General features: G+C 38.6%; 2 protein-coding genes across 8 annotated transcripts in view; both read right to left on the reverse strand.

Moving 5' to 3' along the window:
• The window catches only part of SPDYA (speedy/RINGO cell cycle regulator family member A), a 29667-nt gene extending 11092 nt beyond the window's left edge, over nucleotides 1-18575 (reverse strand). The window contains exons 1-6 of one of the 7 annotated variants that reach the window (XM_054701240.1): nucleotides 17898-17915; nucleotides 16456-16581; nucleotides 11668-11917; nucleotides 10290-10348; nucleotides 8554-8639; nucleotides 5931-6102 (exon numbers count right to left, since the gene is read on the reverse strand). In XM_054701240.1, coding sequence (XP_054557215.1) covers nucleotides 5931-6102; nucleotides 8554-8639; nucleotides 10290-10348; nucleotides 11668-11899 — 549 coding nt within the window. In that variant the 5' untranslated portion in view covers nucleotides 11900-11917; nucleotides 16456-16581; nucleotides 17898-17915. The other 6 variants (XM_037528288.2, XM_037528291.2, XM_037528289.2 and 3 more) reach the window with 6 other exon arrangements.
• A 2947-nt stretch (nucleotides 18576-21522) lies between these two features.
• PPP1CB (protein phosphatase 1 catalytic subunit beta) overlaps nucleotides 21523-27831 on the reverse strand; it is a 29519-nt gene continuing 23210 nt past the window's right edge. Inside the window, exons 7-8 of the mRNA XM_037528293.2 lie at nucleotides 25799-25933; nucleotides 21523-23288 (exon numbers count right to left, since the gene is read on the reverse strand). Of these exons, the coding sequence (XP_037384190.1) occupies nucleotides 23184-23288; nucleotides 25799-25933 (240 nt within the window). The 3' untranslated portion in view covers nucleotides 21523-23183. The remainder of the gene's footprint in view (nucleotides 23289-25798; nucleotides 25934-27831) is intronic.

Raw genomic sequence — 27831 nt, forward strand, 5'->3', positions numbered from 1 at the left:
GTTTCCATTTTTTGACTATTATAAATAATGTTGCTGTGAACATTCATGTACAAGTTTTTGTGTAGACACAATTTCTTTGGGGTATATAATTAGGAGTGGAATTGATGGTCATATATTTAGCCTTTGAAAGAATTGTTTCCAGACTGTTTTCCAAAGCAGTGATACCATTTCACATACCCACCAGAAGTGCATGAAGGTTCCAATTTTATCCTTGCCAACGTTTACCTGCTTTAAAATTACAGTCATCCTTGTGGGTGTGAAGTGGTATTTCCTGTGGTTCTAACCTTGCATTTCTCTAGCGGCTATTGATGTTGAGCATCTTTCCGTGTGTCTTGCCCAGTTGTGTATCTTCCCCGGAGAAGTATCTATTCTGAACTTTTGCCTATTTTTGTTTTTTCATTATTGAGTTGTAAGAGCCTTTTATATATTCTAGATAAAACTCTCTTATCATATAGATTATGTGCAAAATTTCTTCCCATTTTATGTGTTTGCTTCACTTTCTGATGGCATCCTTTGAAAGGGCAAAAATTTTTAGTTTTGATGATGTCAATTTTTATTTTCTTTTGTTACTTGTGCTTTTGATATAAAAAAAACCTAATCCAAGGTCATGAAGATTTACCCCTATGTTTTAAAAGTTTTATAGATTTTAGCTCTTACATTCAGATCTATGATCCATCTTAAGTTTTACACACACACACACACACACACACACACACACACACACACACACGCAAACACACACAGTAGGGGGTCCAACTTCATTCTTGTGCATGTATATATTCCGTTGTCTTAGCATCATTTGTTTAAGACTATTCTTTCCCTGTTGAATTTTCTTGGTACCATGGTCAAAATTCAATTGATCATAAATGTGAGGGCTGGGCCTCCCTGGTGGCACAGTGGTTGAGCGCTGGGTTGCGAAGCTGCCCACAGCCTCTGCAGCGCTGGTTTGATTCCCGGCCACCTTCGAGGGTCCCAGATGGCGCTCTGACCTCTCCTGCCACCCGCTGCTCCCCTCAGCAGTGTACTTCGTCAGTCTGCCTGTTCTGCTCTCCGCTCTGGCTCTGTGAATTCTCTCACCCTCCCCCGCTTCTGACTGTACCCCAGTGCTTGCATAATCTTCAATCAATCAATCAATCAATCAATCAATCAATCAATAAATGTGAGGGCTTATTTCTGGGTTCTTCAGTTCTATTTCACTGAGGGAGATACTACTCTCTGTAGGGTATAAAGAAAAGGCTTGACCTTTAAGTAGAGTTCTGAATGAAATGAGAAAGTGAAGCATATTGAATTCCAGGGTTTTGGGATAGGGGGAAGTATCCAGGAAATGGGACCGGCAAGTGTAAAAACCCTGAGGTTGGAGTGTGCTTGTTATGTTTGAGGAGCAGCAAGAAGGCCTGTGTGGCTGCAGTGAAGTGAGCAAAGGTGGGAGAAGTCAAACAAATAAGGGAGGCAAGCTGGCAGACCATTATAAGAACTGCCTTTTACCCTATGTGAGATGGGAAGTCATTGGAGGTTTCTGAGTAGAGGAGTCATAATTACTTTCCTAAAGTTCTAGTCTTGCTGCTATATGAGGAACAGATTATAGGTTTTAGGCAAAAGATTATAAAAGAGACTATTTGGAAGGTCACAGCAATAATTGAAGCAAGAGATGACAAAGTAGGGTTGTAGTGTTGGAGTTAGTAAGAAATGGTAGGATACTGCAACATACAGAATCCCAAGGGGAGCGGGGGAGGCTAAGCAGGGAAGTATCCAGGAAATGGGACTGGCAAGTGTATTTTTTTTTTCAAGGTATGGATGTAAGAAAAAGAAATGTCTAGGGTGACAACTTTTTTTGACCTGAACAACTAGAAGGATGAAGTTACCATTTATTGACGTTTCAAAGACTGCAGAAGGACCAGGTTTAGAGGTCTGTGTAGGGAAATCAGAAACTCAACTTTTAGTATGTTAAGTTTAAGGTATTTACTAGATAATGAAATACAAACAGCAAATCGCATGTGCAGATCCAGAATTAGGGGAGAGAACTGTTAGTTTTCACTGTTAAAGCCTCAGAGTGAACAAGATCACTTAGTAAGCTAATGTCAACAGAAAAGAGAAGAGGTCCTAAGCCCTGTGTCATGCTAGTGAGGCTGGTGAGGTGAAAAGGAACTGACAAGGTGATTGAGAAATACCTTGTGTCATAGAAACCAAGTGAAGAAGTTTTTCAGGAAGAAATGAAGGACTGTGTTAAATTCTGCTGCTAAGTTGAATAAGTTGAGGACTGAGAACTAACCTTTTGTTTTGGCAATACAGAAATATTTGACATCTTGACAAACTCCTGTGGAGTGACAGGGATAAGATTGTCTAATAGGGGGCCTCCCTGGTGGTACAGGGTTTAAAGACATAGCGCTATCAAGCTATCACCAGCCACTGCAGCATGAGTTTGAGTTCAATCCCCAGCTTCCCTCTCATTCCCCACACCTCTGGTCTACACCCCAGTTCTTGTATGCATAAATAAATAAATCTTTAAAAGAAGACTGACTGTCTAATAGGCTCAAGGAGAAAGGAAGGGGAAGAAATACAGATAGTATAGACAACTCTTTTAAAGCGTTTAATTGTAAAAGAGGCAGGGCAGAGAAAGGTAGTGGTCGCTAGGGGTTAAAGTTTTATTTTTTTTATTGATGGTATTCTGATGGCACTGATTTGATAAAATAGAGAGTGTTAAAATTCTGGAAAGGGAAACAATTACTGGAGTGACATCCTTGAGAAGGCAGGAAAAGATGAGCTCTAATGCAAAAATAGATGGAATGAGCTTGGACAGTAGCAAAGATAACTCTTTCTTAGAAATAAAGAGAAGGAAGAATATATGGGTACACAGCAGGTAGTGTGTAGTACAGTATGGCAGGATCATGCTCACATCACTTTCTGATTATGTTTATTTTCTCAGTAAAAGAGAACATTTGATTGTTTTCAACGCAATGTGAGGACAGACGGGTAGTAGAGATGAAGAACTACACTAGATTTTTGACTTCATTAAATTTAAGGATTTCAGTTTAAACAGAAAAGAGGCAAGCAACTACATATAAATTTTGTTTAGTGCTATAAAAGGGGGTAGAGTACTATGATAGAAGATACAGGAATCATTCATTTAAATAAGGTGATCTTTATGAAGTGTAAAACTGAAGTTCCATTAATCCTTTAAAATTGGTAAACTTTAAAAAATTATGAAGTAGTATAAAGAATAATATCCATATTTTTACTACCCAGAATTAAAAGGTGTTAATATCACTATTTTTGCATTAAGCCTTTTTTAAATGAAAAGAAATACAAGAATACAATGTCTGATACTTAATACTTACTAAATAAATGTTTACTTAATGAGTGAATAAATTCTGTCAAATGTTAGGGAATAAACTACCTTGCCCAGCAGTTTAGGCAGTAAAAACTTACAACTTTATACTCTTAAAATTCACAGTTGAAGGAATTTTTAGAGTGATCTAGTTTAATTACTTACCCAAAGTATGAATTTCCTCTACAAGACAACTAGCTGCTTGTTAAAAAAAAAACTATTAATGATAGGAATCACTATCTCAGGAGGCCTATCACATCAGATAAATGTTAGAATAATATTCTTCATATTGAGCTATTAGTGAATCTTTTAGCTTTCCATTCACAGGTCTTTGAAGTCCTTAGAGCTATAAAATACAAATCAAATCCGTATCTTGCCCCCCATGACCTTTTAAATATTTGAAAATAGCTAGCAATTTTTGTGAATCTTCTCTTCCTCATACTAAAAATCTCTAATCATTTTTATTCCTCATATGACATTTTTCTTTTAGGTCCTTGCTCTATTTCAGTTGTTGTCCTCTGAACATACAATCATTGGTTAATGTTCTTAAAGTGTAGTGCAACCAAACCAAATGCAGTCTTTTAGGTGTAATCTAATAAATACCTCATTTTTTCTAGATACTATACTTCTATTAATGTAAGTGGACATGAAAGTTTTCTGTAAATCCTATTATACAACTGAGTTTAGAGCGGTGTAAAACTTTTTAGTCTTTTGCACATATGCACATACAGTCACATCATTTTCTGGCACTTAGTAGTCTGGTGCCAGCAATATCATTAGTTTCAGATCCAATAGTGTAAATGAAAGTTGTAGCAGTTAAAAATGTCAGTTGTATCTGAGGAGTAGGTGGGCATTTTGTCATGAGGTTTGTCTGCAATGAGCATTTTGTTTTCAGGCCTTTTACTTCTGGTGTTCCTTCCTTGCTCTTAGTTGAGTGTCCCACAAGGCACAGAGCACTCTTTCCAAAAATAAAATGTTCACATAAGGTTCCATTATTGCATTCAATGATGGCAACAGGTGTGCAAGTTATCAACTCTTGACTTGGGGAGGTAGTGACAAAAAATAAATAAGTAATCATACAGGACTCTTTCCATGCCCTGTAACTGAAATGAGTCCAGTTTAAATCCTTTAATAAGGATCCATTAATTTAGGGGTGGCTTATAATCTGATTTTTTATCTTTTTCTACTAAATTTAATCTTGTAAATGCTTAGCTGGTTATTCAGTCTTCTAAATTATTTTTGAAACTGTGCACATTCTCCAACATACAACAATCCTCCTAATTTAATCTACAAATATGCACATTTGTTACATCCTTACCTCATTAATAAACATGACAGATCAAAACTTTTCCCTCAGGTTTAACACTAATCCACTAATTGCCTCTTCTGGTCTACAGTAATTTTTTTTTAAAGATTTATTTATTTATACAAGCACTGGGGTATAAGCTAGGCCAGGGGCACAGGAGGGTGAGAGGATTCACCAGAGACAGAGCAGGGAGCAGAACAGGCAGAAGGACCAAAGTACACTGCTAAAAGGAACAGCGGGCAAGACAGGAGAGGTCTGCCGTGCCATGTGGGAATCTCCCTGGCCGGCCAGGAATCAAACCAGTGCTGCAGAGGCTGTGGACAGCTTCACAGCACTGTGCTCAACCTGCTGTGCTACCGGGGAGGCCTAGTCTATAGTAATTTAACTGAGTAAGATTTCATTAAATTAAGCATTACATAGCCCACACTTACCGAACTTTTTTTTGCAACAATACTGGCTTAAGGTAGGTCACTGCTTTCAATTTAATTTTTTATGAGAAGCTTTTAGTTTGAAACATTAACTTTCTTCCTTATTGAAAATCAACATTAAATTACTGATCTTTTAATTTTTAGGATCTTTCTGCTTTATCTTAATAGAACTTGGCATCAAGGAAACATGTATTTTGTATAAAATTAGTTATGATTTTCAATTTAAAGTTTAAGTTATATGGTTCACACTTCAATTTTAGGAATTTGAATTAGTATATACTACCCTTCCCCAATCTATTGGTGAGCTTTCTGACAAGAGGGACACACTAAAATAAAGATACTTACTACAGAGGTAGGTTCCTCTGAAAAACAGTAATGACAATTTTTAATTACTGTGGTATAAAATTAAAAGATTGTGGGGGCCTCCCTGGTGGCACAAGGGGTTAAGACACAATCGATGAAGCTATCCGCAGCCACTGCAGCACGAGTTCAATCCCCAGCCAGGGAACTGCCCACATGGCGCAGCAGACCTCTCCTGACTCACCCACTGCTCCCCTCAGCAGTGTATTTCAGTCAATCTGCCTGTTCTGTTCCCAACTCTGTCTCTGGTGAATCCTCTTGCCCCCACCCCCCACAGTTCTTGTATGTACCCCAGTTCTTGTATGCACAAATAAATAAATCTTTAAAGAAAAATTAAATTAAATTAAATTAAAACATTGCAATAACAAGTTGTATTCAGGTAACATCAAGGCTAATGAAGTATCCTTATTTATACAAAAAGTGAAAACTTAGAAATGCATTAAAAAACAAGACAAAGAAAATTATATAAACAGAAGACAGAGAATACAGATGAAGTATTTTAAAATCTTACCTCTTCACAGCATCGCCTGCTTACAATAGCCCTATAGTCAATTCTATCCCAGAGTTGGTCCCTTAACTTTAAGAAATTAGGGAATAATTTTCTCCAGTTTTTCCCTAAAGCCCATGGAAAAATTTCATACTTGGATTCTTCTTCATCTTCTTCAACTGTATTAGCCAGATACCTAACAAAGAAGACCAACAACTCAAAAAAGAAATGGGTAAAGGACAGGAACAGACAGTTGACCAAAAAATTCAAATCACTTTTAAACACATAAAAGATGTTCAACCTTACCCATAATGAAATGCAGATCAAAAATAGACATAGAATGAATTTTATCTTGTGTTTTAGATTTGCTTGTATTCCTATAAATCTTGAGCCCTGATGTGGGATGCAGTTAAATTAATTGGAAACAGATCCTTTCAGGTCTTATTTTATTTCATAATTTGCTAGGTAGATCTAGAGCAATGTTCCGTGTGAGCCTAATTACCCCTTGCTACGAGGTAAAATCATCTTGAGTCCTCTACTCAATACCCTGCAAATTACGAAGTTTTTAGTCTGGCTGGTGGTTGCAGGCACTATTTCCAGCTGTGGGTGAATGTGGGCACTGTTTCCTCTGAGCCTTTCTGACAGTCTTCCCCTCATTTGGGAAGCTGAACTCCCTTATAGACATCTGTAAATCAGTATCTTGCTGAATATTTGAGGAGGATCAGACAATCTTATTATAAAGCCTCTCATTGTTAAACCCATTCAATTAAATAATGAGTCAAAACATGTCCCCTATGAAATTATATAAAGTTTTTACTTTAATATCCCTGATAATTCTTAATAAAGTGTAAACAGAGATAGAGGTTAGCCCCTTTCATGCTTGCTGACTAAGCAAAACATGGAAAGTTTAAAAACATATAATGTACTATGTTACAGACTACATTATGATTCTACTCTAGATTAACAATTTTTTCAGGTTCAATGTGATGAGATTGTGTTGTGTACATGTAAGTTGTCATCCAATTTGAAACAGACTTGGAGTAGAGACCATTTCTTTTGCATATGTTTACTCAAAGAATTTAAAATCTTTATATATGTTAGTCACTAAAGGACGGGAAAAAAAAAAGACACATGTTCTTTTCCCTTAAGGTACCTACAGTCAAGTAGAAGAGGCAACTAGGTATGAAAAAAATAACTATAAATAAGAATATGGAAGAATAATAAAGAGGAAAATAACTTGAGCTAGACCTGTAACTAGGGAAATATTTAATGAGAAGAACTACTAAGTCAGTATATCCAAAAATTATGCTTAGATATTAAATGAAAATTATAATTCATTGCATTTTGAATATGGAGTTTATAATACAACATGCAATGCAACTTAAAGACTTCTATACAATGTAAGGTGACACAATGTTTCACTGGTAAAAGTTTACCAAAAAAGCCAAAGAAATCCAATTTCAGGCATCTAGTAAGATTTAAACTAAAGCATCTTTTGATTTACTTTTCAGGTGAGGAAAAAATACAAAATAGATATTGCATGAACACCTACACATAAGACATATGTAAACAGCAATATAGCTTAGTGATCAATGGCTGAATTTGGCCACTTGCAAGTCACCCCTGAATGTATGTTCAAGTTCTGTGGCTTAATAACTTTTGTGCTATTAGAAACAAGATCTAAGCCTCAACTTCCCAACTGGGAAAGTATTGGTTGTAAAAATATGTATCTCATAGGGGAGATTAAATGAGCTATAAAAAACTTTTTTTGTGGTTCCTTGCACATAATATAATATACTATTATATCCCAATTTGGCAAGCATCATCAAATTTTACACTGAGTTCATGAGGAAATGTGTCTCTCTCCTAAAGACATGCAGAGATCAGTCTCCTCAGTCCTATTTCTTTAATCATTTTTTCATTCAGAATTAAGCAAACTGAGTAAAACTTAATCAATGTTAGGAGCTGTAGTGGGAACTGTACCATTATATCCAGGTACTGGGTAGAAAAGTTTGAGACTGATACAGATATTCTTAAATTACATCAATTTTGTCAGACTTCTGACCTAGATACCTTTAGATTATAAAACTATGCCATTAAAAACCATTCAACACATCATAGAGCTAGATGTAGTGCCTAATATAAAGTCAAGTGAAGAATTGGAAAACATACTATAGTCCTTGGTCAAAGTTCAGTGTATTAAACAGTAGATGCTACAGGTATCAGATCTGAATAACCACTATGCGACAGACATAAATCCACAATGAGTTTGTCAAGAGCATTTTCCACAGATGTTCAATGCAAAAGGGCAATGATGATGATTTTTTCATTAATAGGAAATTTCAAAGAGAATATTCTGACCTTTAAAGACATCTAAGTCTACAAGAGGGCAATTTGGGATAATTTATTGAGCACTCTGAAAAATATGAAAGGTAAAATGCAAACCCAAGTGAAAAATAAATCTTAGGCATACAGTAGAATAAGATTAATAAACAAAACATAAAATATGCTATTAAAGTAAAAATGTATAACCTTTATACAGGAAGGCCTATTAAGAAACATATATTAGATTTTAAATTGTTTTAAATAAGGTACCATATATTTTAAATAACTACCATAAAAATCACTTAGAATAAAGTATACTTACAGAGCAATAAAGAAATTTATTCTGGTATGTTCATTTATAGTAAATTTAGCCCTCTTGAAATAAACAAAGGTCATAGCCAAAAGATACTATAGGAAAAGAAGTTAAAAGTAGATATTAATATTTAGCTTTAATAAGTAAAACTGCTCTATATTAGTTACTTTTAATATGAATGAATTAAAATATTATTTATCCTTTTTACAGAATTAGCTATTTGATCTTATTTTTTCACTTCCTGTAATTCATATGAATAGTAAAAAAGTTCTTGACTATCATGATTTAGATTATAATTCTTAAATTTAAGTCCATTTTTTTATCTTAAATTTCAAACCTATAGAAAAGTTGAAAAAATAATAATACAACTAGGCATACATACTTCATTAGATTAACTGCTGGTTAATATGTTGCCATGTTGGCTTGATGGACATGTATATACAATCCCCACCTCCCCAACCCTGTGAATTAGATGCAGACATCCATACTCACTTTTTAAAGTAATCTTTTAAAAATAACTTCTAATCAGAAACTAGGATGATGTGGCTCTATTGACATTGGAAAAGTGTCTTACATGTATTTATTATAAGAAAAAGACAAGTTTAGCCTGATACTAGAATTCTATGCCATGTTCTGACTGTTCAAATTAAAAACAAGTCATAATATCAATATGTTAGATTTTCTCTCATAAAATGTTTATTCAGTTTCTTTGCACAGGATTAGCCACAAAGGTGATTCCAAGTTTTCAAGGTTATTTTCAGTAGCGCAATCTTAAAATAGTGCTAAAATGCAGTCCTAGTTAGTTACTTTAAAAGCACTGCCCCCTGCTGTCCAACAACCGGAATTACTGTAATGCATTTAAAACCTTTGTAAAGCTTAAACTTTACAATTCCATTATGACCTGAATATTGGTAAGGCATACTTCTTAAAGGTGTTAATAACACTATAATATACCTCATATTTTAGAGACACATCTTGAAATATACATGGATATATTGTTAGAATGTCTGGGATCTGCTTCAAAATAATCCAGTTTTGGGAAATGGGATTAGAAGAAATGAGAACAGCCATGAGTTGATAACTGTTGTAGTTGGACAACAGGAACATGGTCTTTTTCCAACACTAACTTTCCAAAATTAAAAACCTCCATTTTATCTTTGTCATCTTAGTTAAACTTGAAATAGAAAAGATAGCACCAATATTAATTTAAGTATTAATACCAATATTAATTTGAGTATTTAATTACAAGCTAGTGTTCTATTCATTCCATTTCTGTTGGTTGGCACATTAAATGTGACATGAAGTCTTGCTGAATTTTTATTTCCTTATTCAAATTTCATTTATTTTTGTGTAGAAGAGCTGGGGCATAGGCCAGAGATGCGGGTTAGGAGGGGGACAATGAGCGGACTCACCAGAGACAGAGTGGGGAGAACAGGCAGATCTACTGAAATACACGGCTGAGGGGAGCAGTGGGTGAGACAGGAGAGGTCTGCTGCACCATGTGGGTCAGCTCCCTGGCTGGGGATTGAACTCAGGCTGCAGTGGCTGGCAAGAGCTTGATAGCTTTTGATAGTGCTGAGACTCAACTCCTGTGCCACTCTTGAGGTCCCCTGGATTCTGCTTTAGAGGAGCAATCAAGTCTCCTTTCCTAACTTTAACAGAAATTCTTGTAAAGTTTCATGAAAGCTCTGATGGCATAATAACATAAGAATCCTGGTTAATGATTGTATTGTTTCCAAATTTACCTTGTCTGCAATTTTACAGCAGCAGTCCATCCATAAGAAGTCTTGAATTAAGTCATCATCTACAACAAAAGATAGCTATGACTTGTATTTTAAAAATAGAATGTTTCCTTTTGAAGAATTTTTTAAAAAGATTTATTTATTTATTTATTATACACAGAAGAACTGGGGTGTAAGCCAGAGGTGCAGGGTGGGGTGGTGGTGGTGAAAGGATTCACCAGAGAGTGGGAAGCAGAACAGGCAGATCTACTGCCTGTTGTATCTGAAATACACTGCTGAGGGGAGCAGGTGAGGCAGGAGAGGTCTGCTGCTCAATGTGGGTTAGCTCCCTGGCTGGGGATCAAACTCAGGCCAATGTGGCTGGGGATAGTTTCACAGTGCTGAGACTTAACCACCTGTACCACCAGCAAAGCCCATTTTTTTCTTGTCTCATCTTCTTGTTTGGATTTCTTTACAATCTTAAATAGCTTGCACCCCAACTTTATTATTATTATTAAGATTTCTGTCGTCTTAGCAGGGTAAAAACTCTTCTCTCCAACTCCTTCTTCTTATACACATCTACCTTTTTCTATAAACAAGGAAGCCTGTTACCTGAATCAATCTACTTGACTTGATTCATTCTCATAATTACCAGAACCCATCTATTCTACCCTATTTCTAATTTGTCTACCTTACCGTACTACCTCAAAAAAAAAAACTCTTCTCTTTTGGCAAAGACAAGTACTTTAAAGAAGTTTCTTTCCGGCTATTTTTTAAAGAAATTTATCAGCAAAGTATCATTATCTCATAATTTGAACAAATTCAACATCAATTTCATTATGAGTATGATAAGGTAGAGCTAATTTTTAACAATATTCCCCTGTTGCAATAATGAAACTTCTTTAGGTTGATTAACCTTCCCAGTTAACTGTTTTTTTGGTGTCTTTTTTTTTTTTTTTTAATATTTTAAAAGGACAGGTTTATTAGGAAAAGGAGAAAGAAAAAGAGATGCACCTGCATAGTCACAGGTGGGCAGAAGAGCTGCTCAGTTTTAGCAGTGAAAGTTCTAGAAAACCCCTCTGGTCCAGTCAAACTGTGTGGTCAGGTGGCTTACCTGGGATTTTATGTAGGATTTTACTTTGATACAAAATTGCCTAGAATTTACATTTGCTAGCCGGAAAACTAATTTAAGTAGTCAAGAGGCTAAGCGAGTCTGAATTTTTAATCTAAGAGTAATGAAAACAAAACCCCAACATTAACAAAAAGACTAAGTGAAAAAAAAACAAATTTGATTTGAGATGGAAGAGCTGATAGAGAAAATAACAGAATCATAAAACAGATCTTTACATTCTCAAGTTTAAAAATCTTTACAATTACCACTATTACAATATTTTAAACCTACCAAACAATTTAAAGAAAGCAGTCATTTCCTGACGCTGTATAACTAGACAGGGTCCTTTGGGACGTTTAGACTTGTTATTGTGTGCATTTTTTTCAGATGCTGGCCAACTATCTTTAAAAATAGGACGCTTCAGATTAATGGTTTTTTTAGGCTGATGTGATCTATTTGACCCTGATTTTACATGAACAGTGACAGTAGGTGGTGTCTCACAACACAGCTGATTATGCCTCATTTTGGTTTTCCAAGATTCCTGGAAAAATAAAACATACAATTATTTATGATACTCATTCACTTGTATATAAAAACAATTAATTTGATGATATATGAAATGCAGTCATATTAAATGTTATTGGAGTTCCTATTATAATATTAATTCTTGTGACAAGACTCACATGAAAAATTGCTTCTAGAATTCAGTGCTAAGAAAAGTTAAGTTTCCTTGGATAACTTTCTCTTCCAAATTATAAGATTTTATATATTATTTTGCTTTGACTACTAGAGAATTCAAAACCAAATCTGAAAACTATAGTAACTATGCTGGGTTTATAATCTACTTGTGATATTCATTTTTGTTGATTTTTTTTTTGTTCTGCTTATACTGACATAATTCTATATAAACTATTTCCAAAACATGATCATTATTATTAAGTATTATATTAAAAAGCAACCTCATATACAAAAAAAAACATTTTCTTATTTATAAATTCCTTGATATATATAAAAATCCACTTATTCAACAAGCATTTATTGATATTTATTGAAAAGTTAAAAACAATTCTAGCAAAGAAACATGGTATATGTGCTTTGAGGAATTCTAATAATCACTCTAATTTTTAAAATTACCAGAGTATGACTATGCTAGTTGAGTGGTTGACTGTAAAGTATATGTGAGTGCACAGTGTTATAATCTAATAAAATTTGAAACAAAGTCAAGCCATCAGTATTTAACAATATGCATAATCATTACCATATTTGGTGGTGATAAGTTTACATAATTACTAGTTAGTATTACTTCTGTAGTCAAGGTAGTTACAGGGTAATAGGAAATGGAGGTATGAATAGGCAAAGCAGAAAACTACTCTAAGACCCTAATGAGAACCTCTGAATCCAGAACTCACAGTGACCCAGACAGCCATGCCTCCCTTGGTGTTCAAGGAATTAAGTACAGTCTCCTTTCTGACCCTCAGAAACTTCCCTGCTGAAGGAAGGAATGGAAAATAAAATTGGATATAGCAGGGCTAGATCAGTACTGTCCAATACAATGCGAGTTGCATATGTAATTTTGTATTTTTTTAAGATTTATTTATACACACAAGAACCGGGGTACAGGCCAGATGAGTGGGAGGGTGACAGGATTCACCAGAGACAGAGTGGGGAGCAGAACAGGCAGTCTAACTGAAATACACTGCTGAGGGGAGCAGCCGGTGAGACAGGAGAGGTCTGCCGCACCATGTGGGTATCTCCCTGGCCGGCTGGGATGGAATCCACACTGCAGAGGCCACAGACAGCCACACAGCGCTGCGCTCAACCACCTGTGCCACCAAGGAGGCCCTGTAATTTTGTATTTTAAAGCCACATTTAAAAGGTAAAAATAAACAAGTGAATTGAATTTTAATATTTATGTAACTCAGTATATCCACTGTATCATTTTAATATGTAATCACTATTAAAATTAATGAGATATTTTACATTCTTTTATTTTCATACTAAACTTCTGAAATCTGGTGTTTGTTTACACATATAGCATACTTCAATTCAGATGCTAAACTTCCAACAGTTAAAGTAAAATGTAGTCCTACCCAAACAGTTTAGTATGTAAGGGAAAATTATTTTATACTCCCTCAGTATTTAATGTTTTTGATTTATTTTTTATTTATACAATAGCTGGAGTACAGGCCAGAGGCATGGGAGGGTAAGAGGATTCACCAGAGACAGAGTGGGGAGCAGAACAGGTAGACAGACCTAAAGCATTGCTAAGGGGAGCAGCGGGTGCAACAGGAGAGGTCTGCTGCACCACAGGGAATCTCCCTGGCCGGCCAGGAATTGAACCCATGCTGCAGAGTCTGCGGACAGCTCCACAGCGCTGCGCTCAACCCACTGTGCCACCGGGGAGGCCTTGGTATTTAATTTTTAAATAAAATAAAAATCCAGTCACTGGACTGTACCAGTCACAGTCCAAGTGTTCAATAACCACTGTATGGCTAGCGGCTACCACATCAAACATTATAGAGTTAGAAGGTGAAGTATTAGGTGGAAGAATTATATTCAACTGATTCACTAATTGCTTCTCCTCCAATTTGTATCCCACCCTTTCCTCTATCTTTTTTCCTAGAGTCTAGGTCCGACCAGACTGAAGGCATACTGGAGCTGGGGGTGGTGGTACTATATACTCCACAGAACAAGAAATGTGATAAACTCAGCCTTGATATGTCTGTAAAAATTTTCTGCTCTTTCCTACCCACCCCATCTGGGTAACAGCTGGAGACCTCATTGCATCTACCCCTCCCCCTCCCCAGTAAGAGCAGCCTTACATCTAGATGAAAAAAACTAAATAGTCAGGCTTCTCAAATTGAGGTATGGGGGCTCTGCTCAAGGTTGGAATGTGCCAGAATATAGAATAACTGTGGTATATCTTCCAGGAGATAAGTTTTACTCAATGGTAAGTAACTTAAAATAGTGTTACTGTATTAAAACTATTATGAGTATACCATGTAATGCAAATTTTCTGTCAACCAAAAAAATAAATGTCATGCTCACAATATAATGTTACATTATCCCACTAAATCCTTATGTATGTGTTCGGCTATTTCATAAAAAACTTAGGAATGGAAAGAGAAGTAAATGCCTGAAATTCCCCAAATAGATTCACTGAGGTTCACAGGCAAACTCTGGCAAGAAAATTGTTGAGCAGGAGCCAAAGGAGTGAAATTATCAATTATCAATTCTTAGTCAAATTGTAGCTTGAGGTAGTATTTAATTTTGTTCTTCACCTAGATAAACTAAGAGAATGAGATTTTTCATGACAAGCAAGAGCAAAAGAATGAAAAGCAAATTAAAATATAGGCCACTTCAGGGAATGGCCAGTGACAGGAAAGGAGAGGGACCTCAGAGAAACTAAGCTCACATGGCAAAATCCTTCAATGAGGTTTTTTTTAAAGATTTATTTATTTATTTATACAAGCACTGGGTACAGCCAGAAGCGCAGGAGGGTGAGAGAATTCACCAGAGCCAGAGCAGGGAGCAGAACAGGCAGAAGGACCGAAGTACACTGCTGAGGGGAGCAGCGGGCGGCAGGAGAGGTCTGCGCGCCATGTGGGACCCTCCTCCGGTGGCCGGGGAGCAGCCGGGGATCGAACCAGCACCACAGAGGCTGCGGGCAGCTTCACAGTCCAGCGCTCAACCACTGTGCCACCGGGGAGGCCCTCCTTATCAATGAGTTTTTACAAGGACTCCCTCAATATGAAAAATTTCCTACCAGAATTCATACATGAATAGGATTATTTTTTGTAAATAGACAATAAATCTGTAGGCATTTGAAATAATTTCTTCTTTCTGGAGGTTATAAAAAGAGCTGTGGTTGTGGTAGCTTCCAGAATCACGTAAGAGAAGTCGCTTGGTGAGTCATCTGCCTATATGAAAAATCTAACAGCAATATCCGTTGGAAATTCAGGGCATACAGGTTAAGTATTAATTTTCTCGTAATTACGGCCTCACACTGAACCGAGTATATACTACACATTGTTCTAAACACTTTACATGCATTATCTATTTGATTTTGAAAAGCCACACCACCCTGAAAGCGCCGGATCTCATCCGAAAACATTTTTTTTAAGGCGGGTATTTTATTCTTATTTTCTAGATGAGGAGTTTGAGGTTTAAGAAATTTGCTCACAGCCACAAAATAAGTGATAAAGCTAGAAGTTGAATCCAGGACTGTCTGATAACAAAGATGTATATTCTTTAACCACTATTGAACTGCTTTAAAGATTAAATCAAAGGGAAGACACTTGACTCATGGTAAGCAGTCAGACAGTCTGACGTTACTTAGTGTCCCCTTGCCAGGAAAACCTACCCCAGCTATAAAGTTACACTGTGTAAAAATTTAATTCTAGCACCTGCAGTGCAAATGTGCATAATAAATTGTGACTTAGTGGCTAAATAAGTCATTGCTGGGGGGAAGAGAGATGGACTTGTTACCCTGGTGTTTTGTTTTGTTTTGTGCCAAATTAACTCTTTAAGGGGAATTCTTACAGAAATGACTATAGGATTTCCTCTATCCTAACCACAGCGTCTAATTACTGAAAAACAATTAAGCAAATTTAGGACAGTCTGGCAAAGCCGCTGGAAGTTTTGCTGGGTTCTTACCAAATCTCCACAATTTCGACATTTTAAAGTTTTTTCCCTAACTCATTAATCATATAATATTTCTAGAGCACTTACCCTCAGTCAAGTGCTAGATGCTACAGCGTTTGTAAAATTACAGGCACTGCTGCTTCAATAAATTCAAATCTGACTAAAATCCAACCCACTAGAGAATAAAGCGATACACACACTTTGGAGACGTGGGGGGATTAAATGGAAACTCTACTGGACAGAATTAAAGAAGCGACCTGCTAGAAAAACGATGTGCAGAAGAAGGTGTGAACTGCCCACCCCACCTCCCTTTAAAATGCGGCAATTATTAGGAGGAAGAGGAAAGAAAGGAAAATGGTGAAATGCGGATTATTTTAAAAGACAGGCTTCTTAACGGCACCTGGAGGCAGCAGACAGAGCCAGGCGAGCGTGTACCTGAAAAAACACCGTTGCACCGACTTGCACTAGGACTTGATTGCGTCACTTAACACCTGGGAGCCCCGCGTCCTCACCTAGACCCCAGGTCATCACAGCACCTGTTTTTTGTTTCGGCTTTTTGGGCTGGGGCACAGCAAGCATTCAGTAAAAAGGACTTAGCAGTGGGCCGCATAACACACACCTCGCGGGGTGAGTGAGGGAAGGAACTAAATGGGAACGCCTGGCGGGGTGCTGAAGGAGCGGGTGCTGAAGGAGGGGGTGCTGAAATAGCGGGTGCTGAAGGAGCAGGGTGCTGAAGGAGGGGGTGCTGAAGGAGCGGGGTGCTGAAGGAGCGGGTGCTGAAGGAGGGGGTGCTGAAGGAGGGGGTGCTGAAGGAGGGGGTGCTGAAGGAGGGGGTGCTGAAGGAGCGGGGTGCTGAAGGAGCGGGTGCTGAAGGAGCGGGTGCTGAAGGAGGGGGTGCTGAAGGAGCGGGGTGCTGAAGGAGCGGGTGCTGAAGGAGGGGGTGCTGAAGGAGGGGGTGCTGAAGGAGGGGGTGCTGAAGGAGCGGGGTGCTGAAGGAGCGGGTGCTGAAATAGCGGGTGCTGAAGGAGCAGGGTGCTGAAGGAGCGGGTGCTGAAGGAGCGGGTGCTGAAGGAGGGGGTGCTGAAGGAGCGGGGTGCTGAAGGAGGGGGTGCTGAAATAGCGGGTGCTGAAGGAGGGGGTGCTGAAGGAGCGGGGTGCTGAAGGAGCGGGTGCTGAAGGAGGGGGTGCTGAAGGAGCGGGGTGCTGAAGGAGGGGGTGCTGAAGGAGCGGGTGCTGAAGGAGCGGGTGCTGAAGGAGCGGGGTGCTGAAGGAGCGGGTGCTGAAGGAGGGGGTGCTGAAGGAGCGGGGTGCTGAAGGAGGGGGTGCTGAAAGAGCGGGGTGCTGAAGGAGGGGGTGCTTTTGGAGCGGGTGCTGAAGGAGGGGGTGCTGAAGGAGCGGGTGCTGAAGGAGGGGGTGCTTTTGGAGCGGGTGCTGAAGGAGCGGGGTGCTTTTGGAGCGGGTGCTTTTGGAGCGGGTGCTGAAGGAGGGGGTGCTGAAGGAGCGGGTGCTGAAGGAGCGGGGTGCTGAAGGAGCGGGTGCTGAAGGAGCGGGGTGCTGAAAGAGCGGGTGCTGAAGGAGCGGGTGCTGAAGGAGCGGGTGCTGAAGGAGCGGGTGCTGAAGGACGGGGTGCTGAAGGAGCGGGGTGCTGAAGGAGCGGGTGCTGAAGGAGCGGGTGCTGAAGGACGGGGTGCTGAAGGAGCGGGGTGCTGAAGGAGCGGGTGCTGAAGGAGCGGGGTGCTGAAGGAGGGGGTGCTGAAGGAGCGGGTGCTGAAGGAGGGGGTGCTGAAGGAGCGGGGTGCTGAAGGAGCGGGGTGCTGAAGGAGGGGGTGCTGAAGGAGCGGGGTGCTGCGCGCCCGGCCCCGCCGCTCGGCCCTGACCTGCTGGGAGCGGCACAGGGCGGGTCCGCGGCGCCGGCCCGGCTCCCCCAACCGCAGACGCCGCGTCGCGCGACGCGCCCGCCGGGCACAGAGACGGCGTCCGCGACAGCCGGGCGCTCGCCACGCTCGCGGCTGTGCCCGCAGGCGGCTGCCGCCCGAGGGCCTCGTTCCCCGCGAATGAGGCCGGGGGCCCGCGGCACCCCAGCTTCTGCCCGGCCCCGGCCGCGGCCCCTCGGCCCCGAGAGCGCAGCGCCGGCGCCAGCCCGCACGCCCGGGCCCGGGACGGAGGCGCCCGCGGCCACACTTTCTCCCCGAACGCGCCCGCGGCTGCGCGCTCTCTCCTCAGGCTCCCGGCCTCCAGCCGCCCGCGGGGTCCGGCCTCGACGCCGCCCGCCCATCCTGTCTCCGCCGCCGGGCGAAGGGGCGGGCGGCGGGCGGCGAGGACCTCACCCGGCGCGTGTGGGGAAGAAGCCGAGGCCGCCGCCCCCCTCACACCGCGGGCGGCGGGGTGAGGAGACGGAGGGACGCAACGGAAACGCGGGTGGTCCGCAAGGCCCGAGGGCGCGGCGCGAGCGGAAGGTACCTGCGAAAGCCTGGGGCTGGCGAGGGGAGCCCGCGGGCAGGCGGCCTCTCCACACCGCGTCGCGGCCTCGGACCGTTGCTCGCCGGGCGCTCGACCGCAGCACGACCCGCTCGGAGACCTCCCGCCAAACGGGACGCGCCGCCGGCCAATCAGGGCGAAGAGGCGGGCTCTGGGGGCGGAGCCTGAGCGCGCCCCGCCCCCGGGACGGCGCCCGCCGGGATTCGCGGGGCCTCGCTCTCCCCTCCCGCGGCAAAACCCCTCCACGCTCCCAGATTTGTTTGCCTCCTGATTCAACACTCTCGCTTGGATACTCACCAAAGTCAGGCTTTTACTAGAACCATTTATCTTCCCTTCGAGCAGAAGTTGAGGTCCCGTAGGCTGGACCTTCGGGCTTTCACGCCTCAACTCACAGCCCCAGCTTTGCACTAGCCACACTCACTGCAGGACGCAGGGGACGGACTGTCCCAGTTAAGAGTCTTAGTCCTGCTTCCGTAGGAATCAGAGGTGAACTCTGCAATTACTGCGATGTCAAAGTAATATTATGGAGATTATTTACACTATGAAAGTGTCAATAACGTGGCGCTTTGTATTATTCAATCTACTGTTCCAGCTACAAATTCTTCTAGAGGAAACTTTTTGGGGGCTTCAACCTAGTATATATAGCCTTTCAACACGTGTCTGGCATGTAGTAAAATGCTTAATAAATATTTAGTAAATTAATAACAATTCTTCAGGTTTTAAACTTTTATCACATGATCTCCTTTCCTCTTCATTTCCCGTATACGAAACGTACAACATTTTATCCCGTTGGCATCATGCCCTTCTCCCATGTTGTAAATCGAAATATTTTAATAACTGCATAATATTCCAATTGATGGTCCAAATTTAGATCGTTTTGGTATTTGGGTTCTTTCCAGATTTTTTTGCTGCTATAATTGTTACATTTAAAAAGCAACTTGGCCTTGCTCATTTGTGGTTCTTCCTGCAATTACTTCCTAGGTCAGCAACTCTGATCAAACTATGCATTAGTTCCTTTCTTTCTTGGACTCACACAGAAAGATGGCAAAATCATTTTACAAATTAGGGTGCAGTCTGGGAACTCACTTTTCCTTAGAAACACCTTGGAAACTTTCTCTGGTTCTTATGCTAAAATGTGTTTTAAGAAGTTAATGGTCAGAATTTTGGAGTGTACAACTACTGAATTACTCAGATTAGGCAGCTGCAAAAATCAACACCCATCTTACTTGGTGATCCCTGAGTGGCTTTTAGTATGGAAGAAATGCTAAAATCTAATAGCCTCAGGTAGTCCGGGTCCTCTCCAACTCACTCATTTGTGCTCTTCTACCGGATAGATACCCAAAACAATGTGGGTGACCAGATTTCAAGATTTTATAACCACATTAGCTGGTAAAGACCTCTAGGGGAAAAGGAAAGACTGATGGCCCTTTTTTGTAACTACAACATTTCACAAAACACTGGCAATCTGAATGAGAAAAGGCAGTAAATTACACTAAGAAATTACAGAACTTTATGGTTTAAATTAGCCAATGTAGAAGGTGGTTGGTGAAACAAAGGTTTCTGACTTCTTCAATTTTCTAATCAGGGGATTTGTTTAGGAATTCTGACATTCAAATGAGAGATAAAATCCCAACTTTAACAGCAGATCAAATTACCAAGAAATTCCTGTTTTGTTGAAGAAACATTACAAGATATTAAAGATAACTGGGTGGATAATTATATGGACCCAGTTTGTTTTACTTAAATATTGTTCATTGTGCGAGGTATGCTATCACGTAAAGGTCTTTTGAACACTTTTAAGCTATTTTAGGAAATTATGTAACATTGAAATCTACTAGCAAAAAGAGAGATGACATTTCTCCATAGATACCTCAAGTACATTCAGGATATTACATATTTTCTCAGACAAAGCTTTGATTCAAGGATAGGTTCACAGGGAAAAGGAGGTGGATTAAGTTTAGAGTTCGACAGCAGAGTAAGCCTGACCATTAACTTTTTTTCTTTTAAAGATTCATTTATTTGCACATACAAGAACTGGGGTACCGGCCCGAGGTGTGGGGGGTGAGAGGATTCACCAGAGACAGAGTGGGGAACAGAATAGGCAGACTGACTGAAATACACTGCTGAGGGAAGCAGCGGGTGAGCCAAGAGAGGTCTGCTGTGCCATGTGGATAGCTCCCTGGCTGGCCAGGGATTGAACTTGTGCTGCAGAGGCTGCAGATAGCTTCATAGCTTGCATCTTAACTCCTTGCGCCACCAGGGAGGACCCTGACCATTAACTTCTTACATTTTTAGCATAAAGATGTGAAGTAAACTGTTCTTATGGTTCAAATGTTACTGTCAAGGAAAATAAAAGCATGTATCTGAACTTATATGCAGACACAGTTCAGTTCCATGGCTCAATAGAATACACTTATATGTATTTTTAAAAAATATTTATTTATGCACACAACAGCTGGGGTATAGGCCAGAGGTGCAGAGGGGTGAGGGGATTCACCAGAGACAGAGTGGGGAGCAGAACAGGCAGACTGACTGAAATCCACTGCTGAGGGGAGCAGTGGATGAGACAGGAGAGGTCTATCTCACCATGTGAGTTAGCTGCACCATGTGGGTTAGCTCCCTGGCCAGGGATGGAATTTGTGCTGCAGTGGCTGCAGATAGCTTCATAGTGCTGCGACTTAATCCCTTGCGCCACCAGGAAGGCTAAATTAATGTGCTTTAAATAATAGTGTGATTAATCAAAGGCTGCCCTGTCTACTGCCAGACTTTTTTCTAAACTTGCTTCACTGTGACGAAGAATAGATTCAGAATTGCTCAACTTACAATTTAACTAGGAAATATTTAAATCACTTTAGATAAAAGTCTATGTGACCTAATCTACTATGTCCAGTACAAGTACACACCTTCAGGAAAGAATCAACTCAATGTATGTCAAAGACGTATCTATTTGATTAAAATGTGTTTAAATGTCTCACAGTAAAGGGGAAAAAAGAATAAAACAACCAGTCAGGCTTCATATCAATTAGACAACTTTTACTAAATGAGAAACTACATTTAAAATGTGCTTTAAAACAAAATGGAATTAGAAAAAAAAAAAAAAAAGACAAATGCATTTGAAAGAACTTTGCACTGGGCTGAAAATCTTGCAATAATGCAATATGCCAATTCATAAAATGTAAGTTAACAGAATTCTCAATTTAACATTTTCAAAGACAATATTAAGGTGAGGAATTTCACGTCTATGGTAGCACATATAGAAGGGCATTATAAATATGATGTCCATCCCTATGAAGCTTACAAATTTGACAATGCTCAATAAAAGCTTTTAGAATCACATCCAAAAGTGTCACATCCAAAGAATCACAAATCTGTGTTTTGTAAGTTCTCTTTCTAAAATCCTTTCTTTCCACTCCTTGTCATTTGTTAATACTAACCTTTAAAAAAAGAGAACAGGAAAGAAAAGCTGCAATAAACCCTTGATCATGTACAGAAATTATTGCTACTACAATTCACTACAAAGCATGTCTATACAATATCATATGAATTTTAATCATGAAAAATCAGAATAAAAATCTTTAGTGACATAAGCCTTACAATCGTATACAACAGTCACATGGCAATTTTAGACAGTTAAGCACCCAAGAGTTGACAAAATGTCCCACTGACCAGCATTCATTTAAATACATCCTTCGTATAGAGGGAGGAAAAGAGTGTCAGCTTTCCAAGGCTTGTCAAAAAAGGATTCTCATGTTCTGTGGATCTAAAAACAAATAACAACAACAAAAAACCCAAAAACAAAACCAATGCAGGTGAGTGTTACCAGAAAGTTTAAGCATGCTAAAAGGTGTTTCGTGCGAATTAAAACCTAAAGCCAGGTACCACATAATCACATTACCAACTAGTTGGGTAATACTATATGAGCCTTATCTTAAAGTTAAATGAAATGCTACTGCACAATAGATCATCAATAAGTTAAAAATTAGAGTGCACAAATCCAAATCAGTGGCAATTTCTGTATAAAGCAAAATATTCACTATCAGCTGTAAAGTTTGCCCAGACTGTTTGATTAAATCACTGGATTGAACAGTTTGCATATTTTTTAAAAATACCAATCTCTAAAATTCCTTTTTACTAGAATCAGGGCAAAAGTTTTCTTAGTAAGATCAAACAGGTACATAGGTGAATAAACAAGGGGAAACAGTTAATGTCTTTAAAGCTCTTCTTCCCACATTTCATTTTTTAAAATGTTTAGGGAAAAAAAATTAAAATATTTGCCATTATTCTAGCAAAAACAAACAAAAAAGCCAAAAAATAAACAACCTAGCAACACTAAACCACATTACACAGATGGATCATCATGCTTTCATCTGGTTTAACTATCACATCTAATTTAACTGGGATGCTTTTCAACTTTAAAAACTGTGAAACGTGAAGATGTAACTTTAATGGTTAATTTTTGAATTTGGATTTAACTTTGCTGAATATTATAACAGAGTATACTTATTACAATACAGTGTAGCACATCTTTCTATTAGAAAAAAATTTAAGATCCTTTACCCGTCTCCTTAAGTTAAAGGTGTGACATCATAAAGGGTATCAAATGGCTGGATGGTTTTACAGTGCACACTTATATATTATGAAGTATGTCCTTAACAAATCTGATGGATTCTTTAGAATTCCTTTCTTCACCTTTTCTTCGGTGGATTAGCTGTTCGAGGTGGAGTGACAGGACGTCCTGAATTCAGTCCACCATACTGGTATTTAGCTTTCTTTTCAGATGGTTTCAATATCTTAAAAAGTAAATAATTGATTAACAAAAATGTTATTCTTTCAGGTGCAGTAAACTTGAGAAAATTGTTACAATAGTGGGTTTTTTAATAAATGACAAACTAGTTCTGTAAAGCATTTCTCACACTGAATAACTAAATGTCAGAATGCCTGAATATTGCTATTATGTATCATTTCACTGATAATTTAGTAACAAAAGGTTTAGTACATTGTGAATCTTGTCAACTCCCTAATCCCTGATTTAAACCATTTTCTTTTTTTCAAATTAATGTATCTCTGGTGAGGAAAGAACACTAATAAGTCAAAAGAACTATTCAGTAGGTTCTCATAGTTCTCTCCATATTTACTTAGCAGAGTATCCAAGACACAAATTTTTCAGACTTTATGTGTTAAGTAGATCTTAAAAAAAAATTTACTGATATATTCTACATATGACATTTAAAGTGTAAAAGCTGGTGAATTTCAGCATGTTAACAGCTGTACAACCAATACTATAAATGTTTTTAGGTTTTTGGTATTCCAAAATGAAGCTTTAGTTCCATGAACTATCATTACTCATTTCTGCTTTCTACTTCCTAAGCCCCTTCAACTCCCAGCAATCACTAATTTACTTTTTCTCTATTGACCTGCCTATTCTGGTTATTTCACATCAATTAAGCCACACATCATGTGGTTTCAGTAGCTGGCTTCTTTCACTGAGACGTTTTTGATATTCATGCATGTTTGGCATGCATCAGTACTTCAAATGTTCATTTGCGTTGTTGCCACCTTTTTGGCTAGTATGAATAATGTTGCTATAAATATACATATACATATATTTGAGTACCTGCTTTCAAATCTTTAGGGTAAATACCCAGGAGTGGAATTGCTGTTATGTGGAATTGCTGTTATACAGAAGCTGTTATGTTTTAACTTTTGAGGAAGGTTTTTGGAAATTGTTTTCCAAAGCAGCTGCACTGTTTTACATTCGCCTCATCTGTGTATTTAGGTTATAATATCCTCACATCTACATCAATGCTTGTTACCTTATAGTTTTTAATGATATTTACTGATGGATGCAGAGAGAGCTCTAACTTAAACTCATTAAAATATTAAAGATTTACACAAAAGAAAAATCTCAAAATTTAGGCAAAAAATGCTTTAAAGGATTTATGAAACATTTCTTAGAACTATTCAGAAGACCATAGAGTACCTTAATGAAAAAAGATTAACCCAACTTCACCATCATCAAATGATGAATGGTAAGATCTTGTTACTAGCCTTAAATTAGAAATAAGTCAATTATTTACCACTGAATTGCACTAGATATAAACAGTATAATACAATAAAAGGAATGAGGAATGGGAATTAAAAAGTGTGTGTATTTTAGGGATCTAAATAATCTTTGCAAAAACAAAGCGTTGAAGTTGTTTATTCTATGAACAGAATGATTTGTAGGCAGCACACTAAAAGCTAAAGTTGGTCTCCTTGAAAAATGTGTTTCTGGGCCTCCCTGGTGGCGCAGCAGTTGAGCGTTGGGTTGCGAAGCTGCCCGCAGCCTCTGCAGCGCCGGTTCGATCCCCAGCTGCTCCCCGGCCACTGGAGGAGGGTCCCACATGACATGCAGACCCCTCCTGTGGCCTGCTGCTCCCCTCAGCAGTGTACTTCAGTCCTTCTGCCTGCTCTGCTCCCCGCTCTGGCTCTGGTGAATTCTCTCACCCTCCCACGCTTCTGACTGTACCCAGTGCTTGCATAAATAAAATAAATAAATAAATAAAAATATATCTTTAAAAGAAAAATGTGTTTCTGTATATACAAATGGGCACTTTACATTTATTTATTTATTAAAGATTTATTTATTCATGCATACAAGAACCAGGGTACAGGTCAGATGCACAAGAAGGTGAGAGGATTCACCAGAGACAGAGTGGGGAACAGAACAGGCAGACTGACGAAATACACTGCTGAGGGAAGCAGCGGGCAAGACAGGAGAGGTCTGCCGCGTAATGTGGGATTCTTGCCGGCCAGCCAGGATTGAACCCGCGCTGCAGAGGCTGCAGACAGCTTCACAGCGCTGCGCTCAACCAACTGCACCACCAGGGGAGGCCAGGGTACTTTACATTTATTTGAAGTTTTTTCTTATATAAATACTCTTTTCCTCTGAATTTATAACTTTTTTCTCAACATCTGTGCTATGCATTCATTGTGTGAAAGGGGAAAAAAAGCTAAATTGTTCATCAAATTCATCCTTTTAGTAGGTGACACTATCCAAGGAGTCATACAGAGATTTAATTATTTATACATCTGCATCAAAGAATGACCAACATGACTTAAGTGCCAGAAAAACCCAGTATTTGATATATTCCAAAAAGGCTAAAACCTTTGTGAATGAAAAGTGAATTCTCTAGGAGTCTATGAGTATAATCACTTCTGAATAAATCTACAATTGCTCAAAGAAAGAATAGAATCTGAAATAAAAATTCTGGCAATAGTTCTGGCTGGACTTCCAGTTGTAACTTTCTATTTATCATACCTGAAATGAACACATCAAAGTCTCATCCACACTCATCATTCCACCAGCATTATCAAACTCGCCACAGTAATTTGGGGCTGAAAATAGGGTTACCAATTGTCGTTTAGCAAAAAATTCATATCCATCTTCCACCACCTGTTAAAGGAAATGTCAAAAGAAAAAACAATTCCTTATATGTAATTTTTAATCATCTATACTAATTTAATATGACAAAAATCTCAAAAAAAAAAAAAAGGCTGGTTTGTTAGCTTGGTTTTTATTCTTTTCTTTAAATTTACTTATATATATTTTACATCACTTGTTCATTTTTTATTTTTATTAAAACTGAATTGTTCAAATTTTATTTCAAACTTTGCTTGCTTAGAATATTAAAATCAGTGTGCCTTTTCTATAATGGCAAGGATTTAGCATAAATTAGATAAATTACTACTAAAAAGTTTAAAAATCATTTAAAAATCATTAAAAACCATTTCCAAATCTCTTCTTGAGACTGAATCAAAATATGCAAATAGGTATAGTATCTATAGGGAGATTACAAAATCTTTAATTCAGTGAATAATACCAGACCAATATGAGACAGTGTGGCAAATTTTATTTTCTAATTTTCTATTAGTTTTACGCAAGTACACATTGAAAACTTCTTTAGTTGCACTTCATTTACATAGATCCTAAAAAAAACTACATGCAGATTTAATTTTTATATGTATAATTCTATTCCTTAATGATTATGATTTCTAGAATACGTTGTCATTTCGTGATTCAATTTGCTCTTTAATGATACAAATTGGAGGTAGGCAATGACATGTAAATATTTTATTTATTTACTTATAGTAAGGGAGCTATTCTTTGACTAGGCATCCTCTGATTAAGCAAAACTATCCTATAATACTTCCTAATATAAGCACTTTCCTAATCATTCACCTGTTTTTGGTAATTCCTACTTGAGAACCAGGTACATGCTACTGTTATAATTATCTCATGTAGATTTTTGATATTAAATTTTTCTGTTAAAGTGTTCACCCTATCTATTCAAATTAGGCAAAGTGATTGGATTCAGTACTTAGGACTTTTTGTTTATTCACTTGTTCATTCATTTACACCTTTATTACTAAAAACAGTTTAATTTTTAAAGGAAGTATAGTTTTGTGTTGCTTCTCATCACTAAGGCTCATGATTTTAGAGATATCATGTCAGAAAATAAATAGAATAGAGTTTTGGAGGAGTTATCTTAGTAACCTTTCAAAAAATCATCTATTTTGCAAAGACCAGTGAATGGAACTACAGCTGAAAAAATTAATTATCAGTATTTTATTAGGAAACCTAGCAACTCTACTTGTTATCTATGGAAAAAATACTCTAATTATCAAAATCATAAAGACAATGTTTACTGATTAAAAGAAAACTTTGCCAAAAGCAAGGGATCTGGGAACATGACTTCATTTTAACTAAATTAGAAAATTCTGCCTGATGAACAGGCAGAAAATGAGACCAGTCAACATAAAATCACATAAAGAAGTAGACGTAGTTAACTATCGTGGGGAGTGAAACCCCAGAGAAAAGGGAAATATTATGGGAAAGCATATACTACGTGTAATAAATTTTGCTTTAACAGACCAAAAAAAGCCATGAATCTTAAAATATACAATGTCTTTTATACCAGGTATGTTTTAGAGAACATGATATATTAAATCATTAAAACAAGCTTCTGTTCATTCATTTATTCAACATAGAAAAAATACATGCTAGTTCTAGAAGGCAGAAGATATTCTAAAGTCAACAAGTCACAGTCTCCCCTCCCCCCTTAAAGGGTGTACAATTGAGTTAATGGCAGAAGATATATAAAAAGAAAATCCTTATACTGTGAACGTACTCTTATGATAAAAATCAGTGATTACCAGAGTTCGTTATGTTTGTTTTGTTTGAGCCTCCCACCCGTTTCTCTGTTGGTATATTTTAAAGTAAATCCTAGACATATGATCTTACCTCTACATACCTGGGTGCATTTCTGAAAAATATGGACATTCTTCTTATAT

Source organism: Talpa occidentalis, unplaced genomic scaffold (genome assembly GCF_014898055.3).
Source record: "Talpa occidentalis isolate TD23 unplaced genomic scaffold, MPIMG_talOcc4v2.1 talOcc4.5, whole genome shotgun sequence".
Classification (NCBI taxonomy): domain Eukaryota; kingdom Metazoa; phylum Chordata; class Mammalia; order Eulipotyphla; family Talpidae; genus Talpa; species Talpa occidentalis.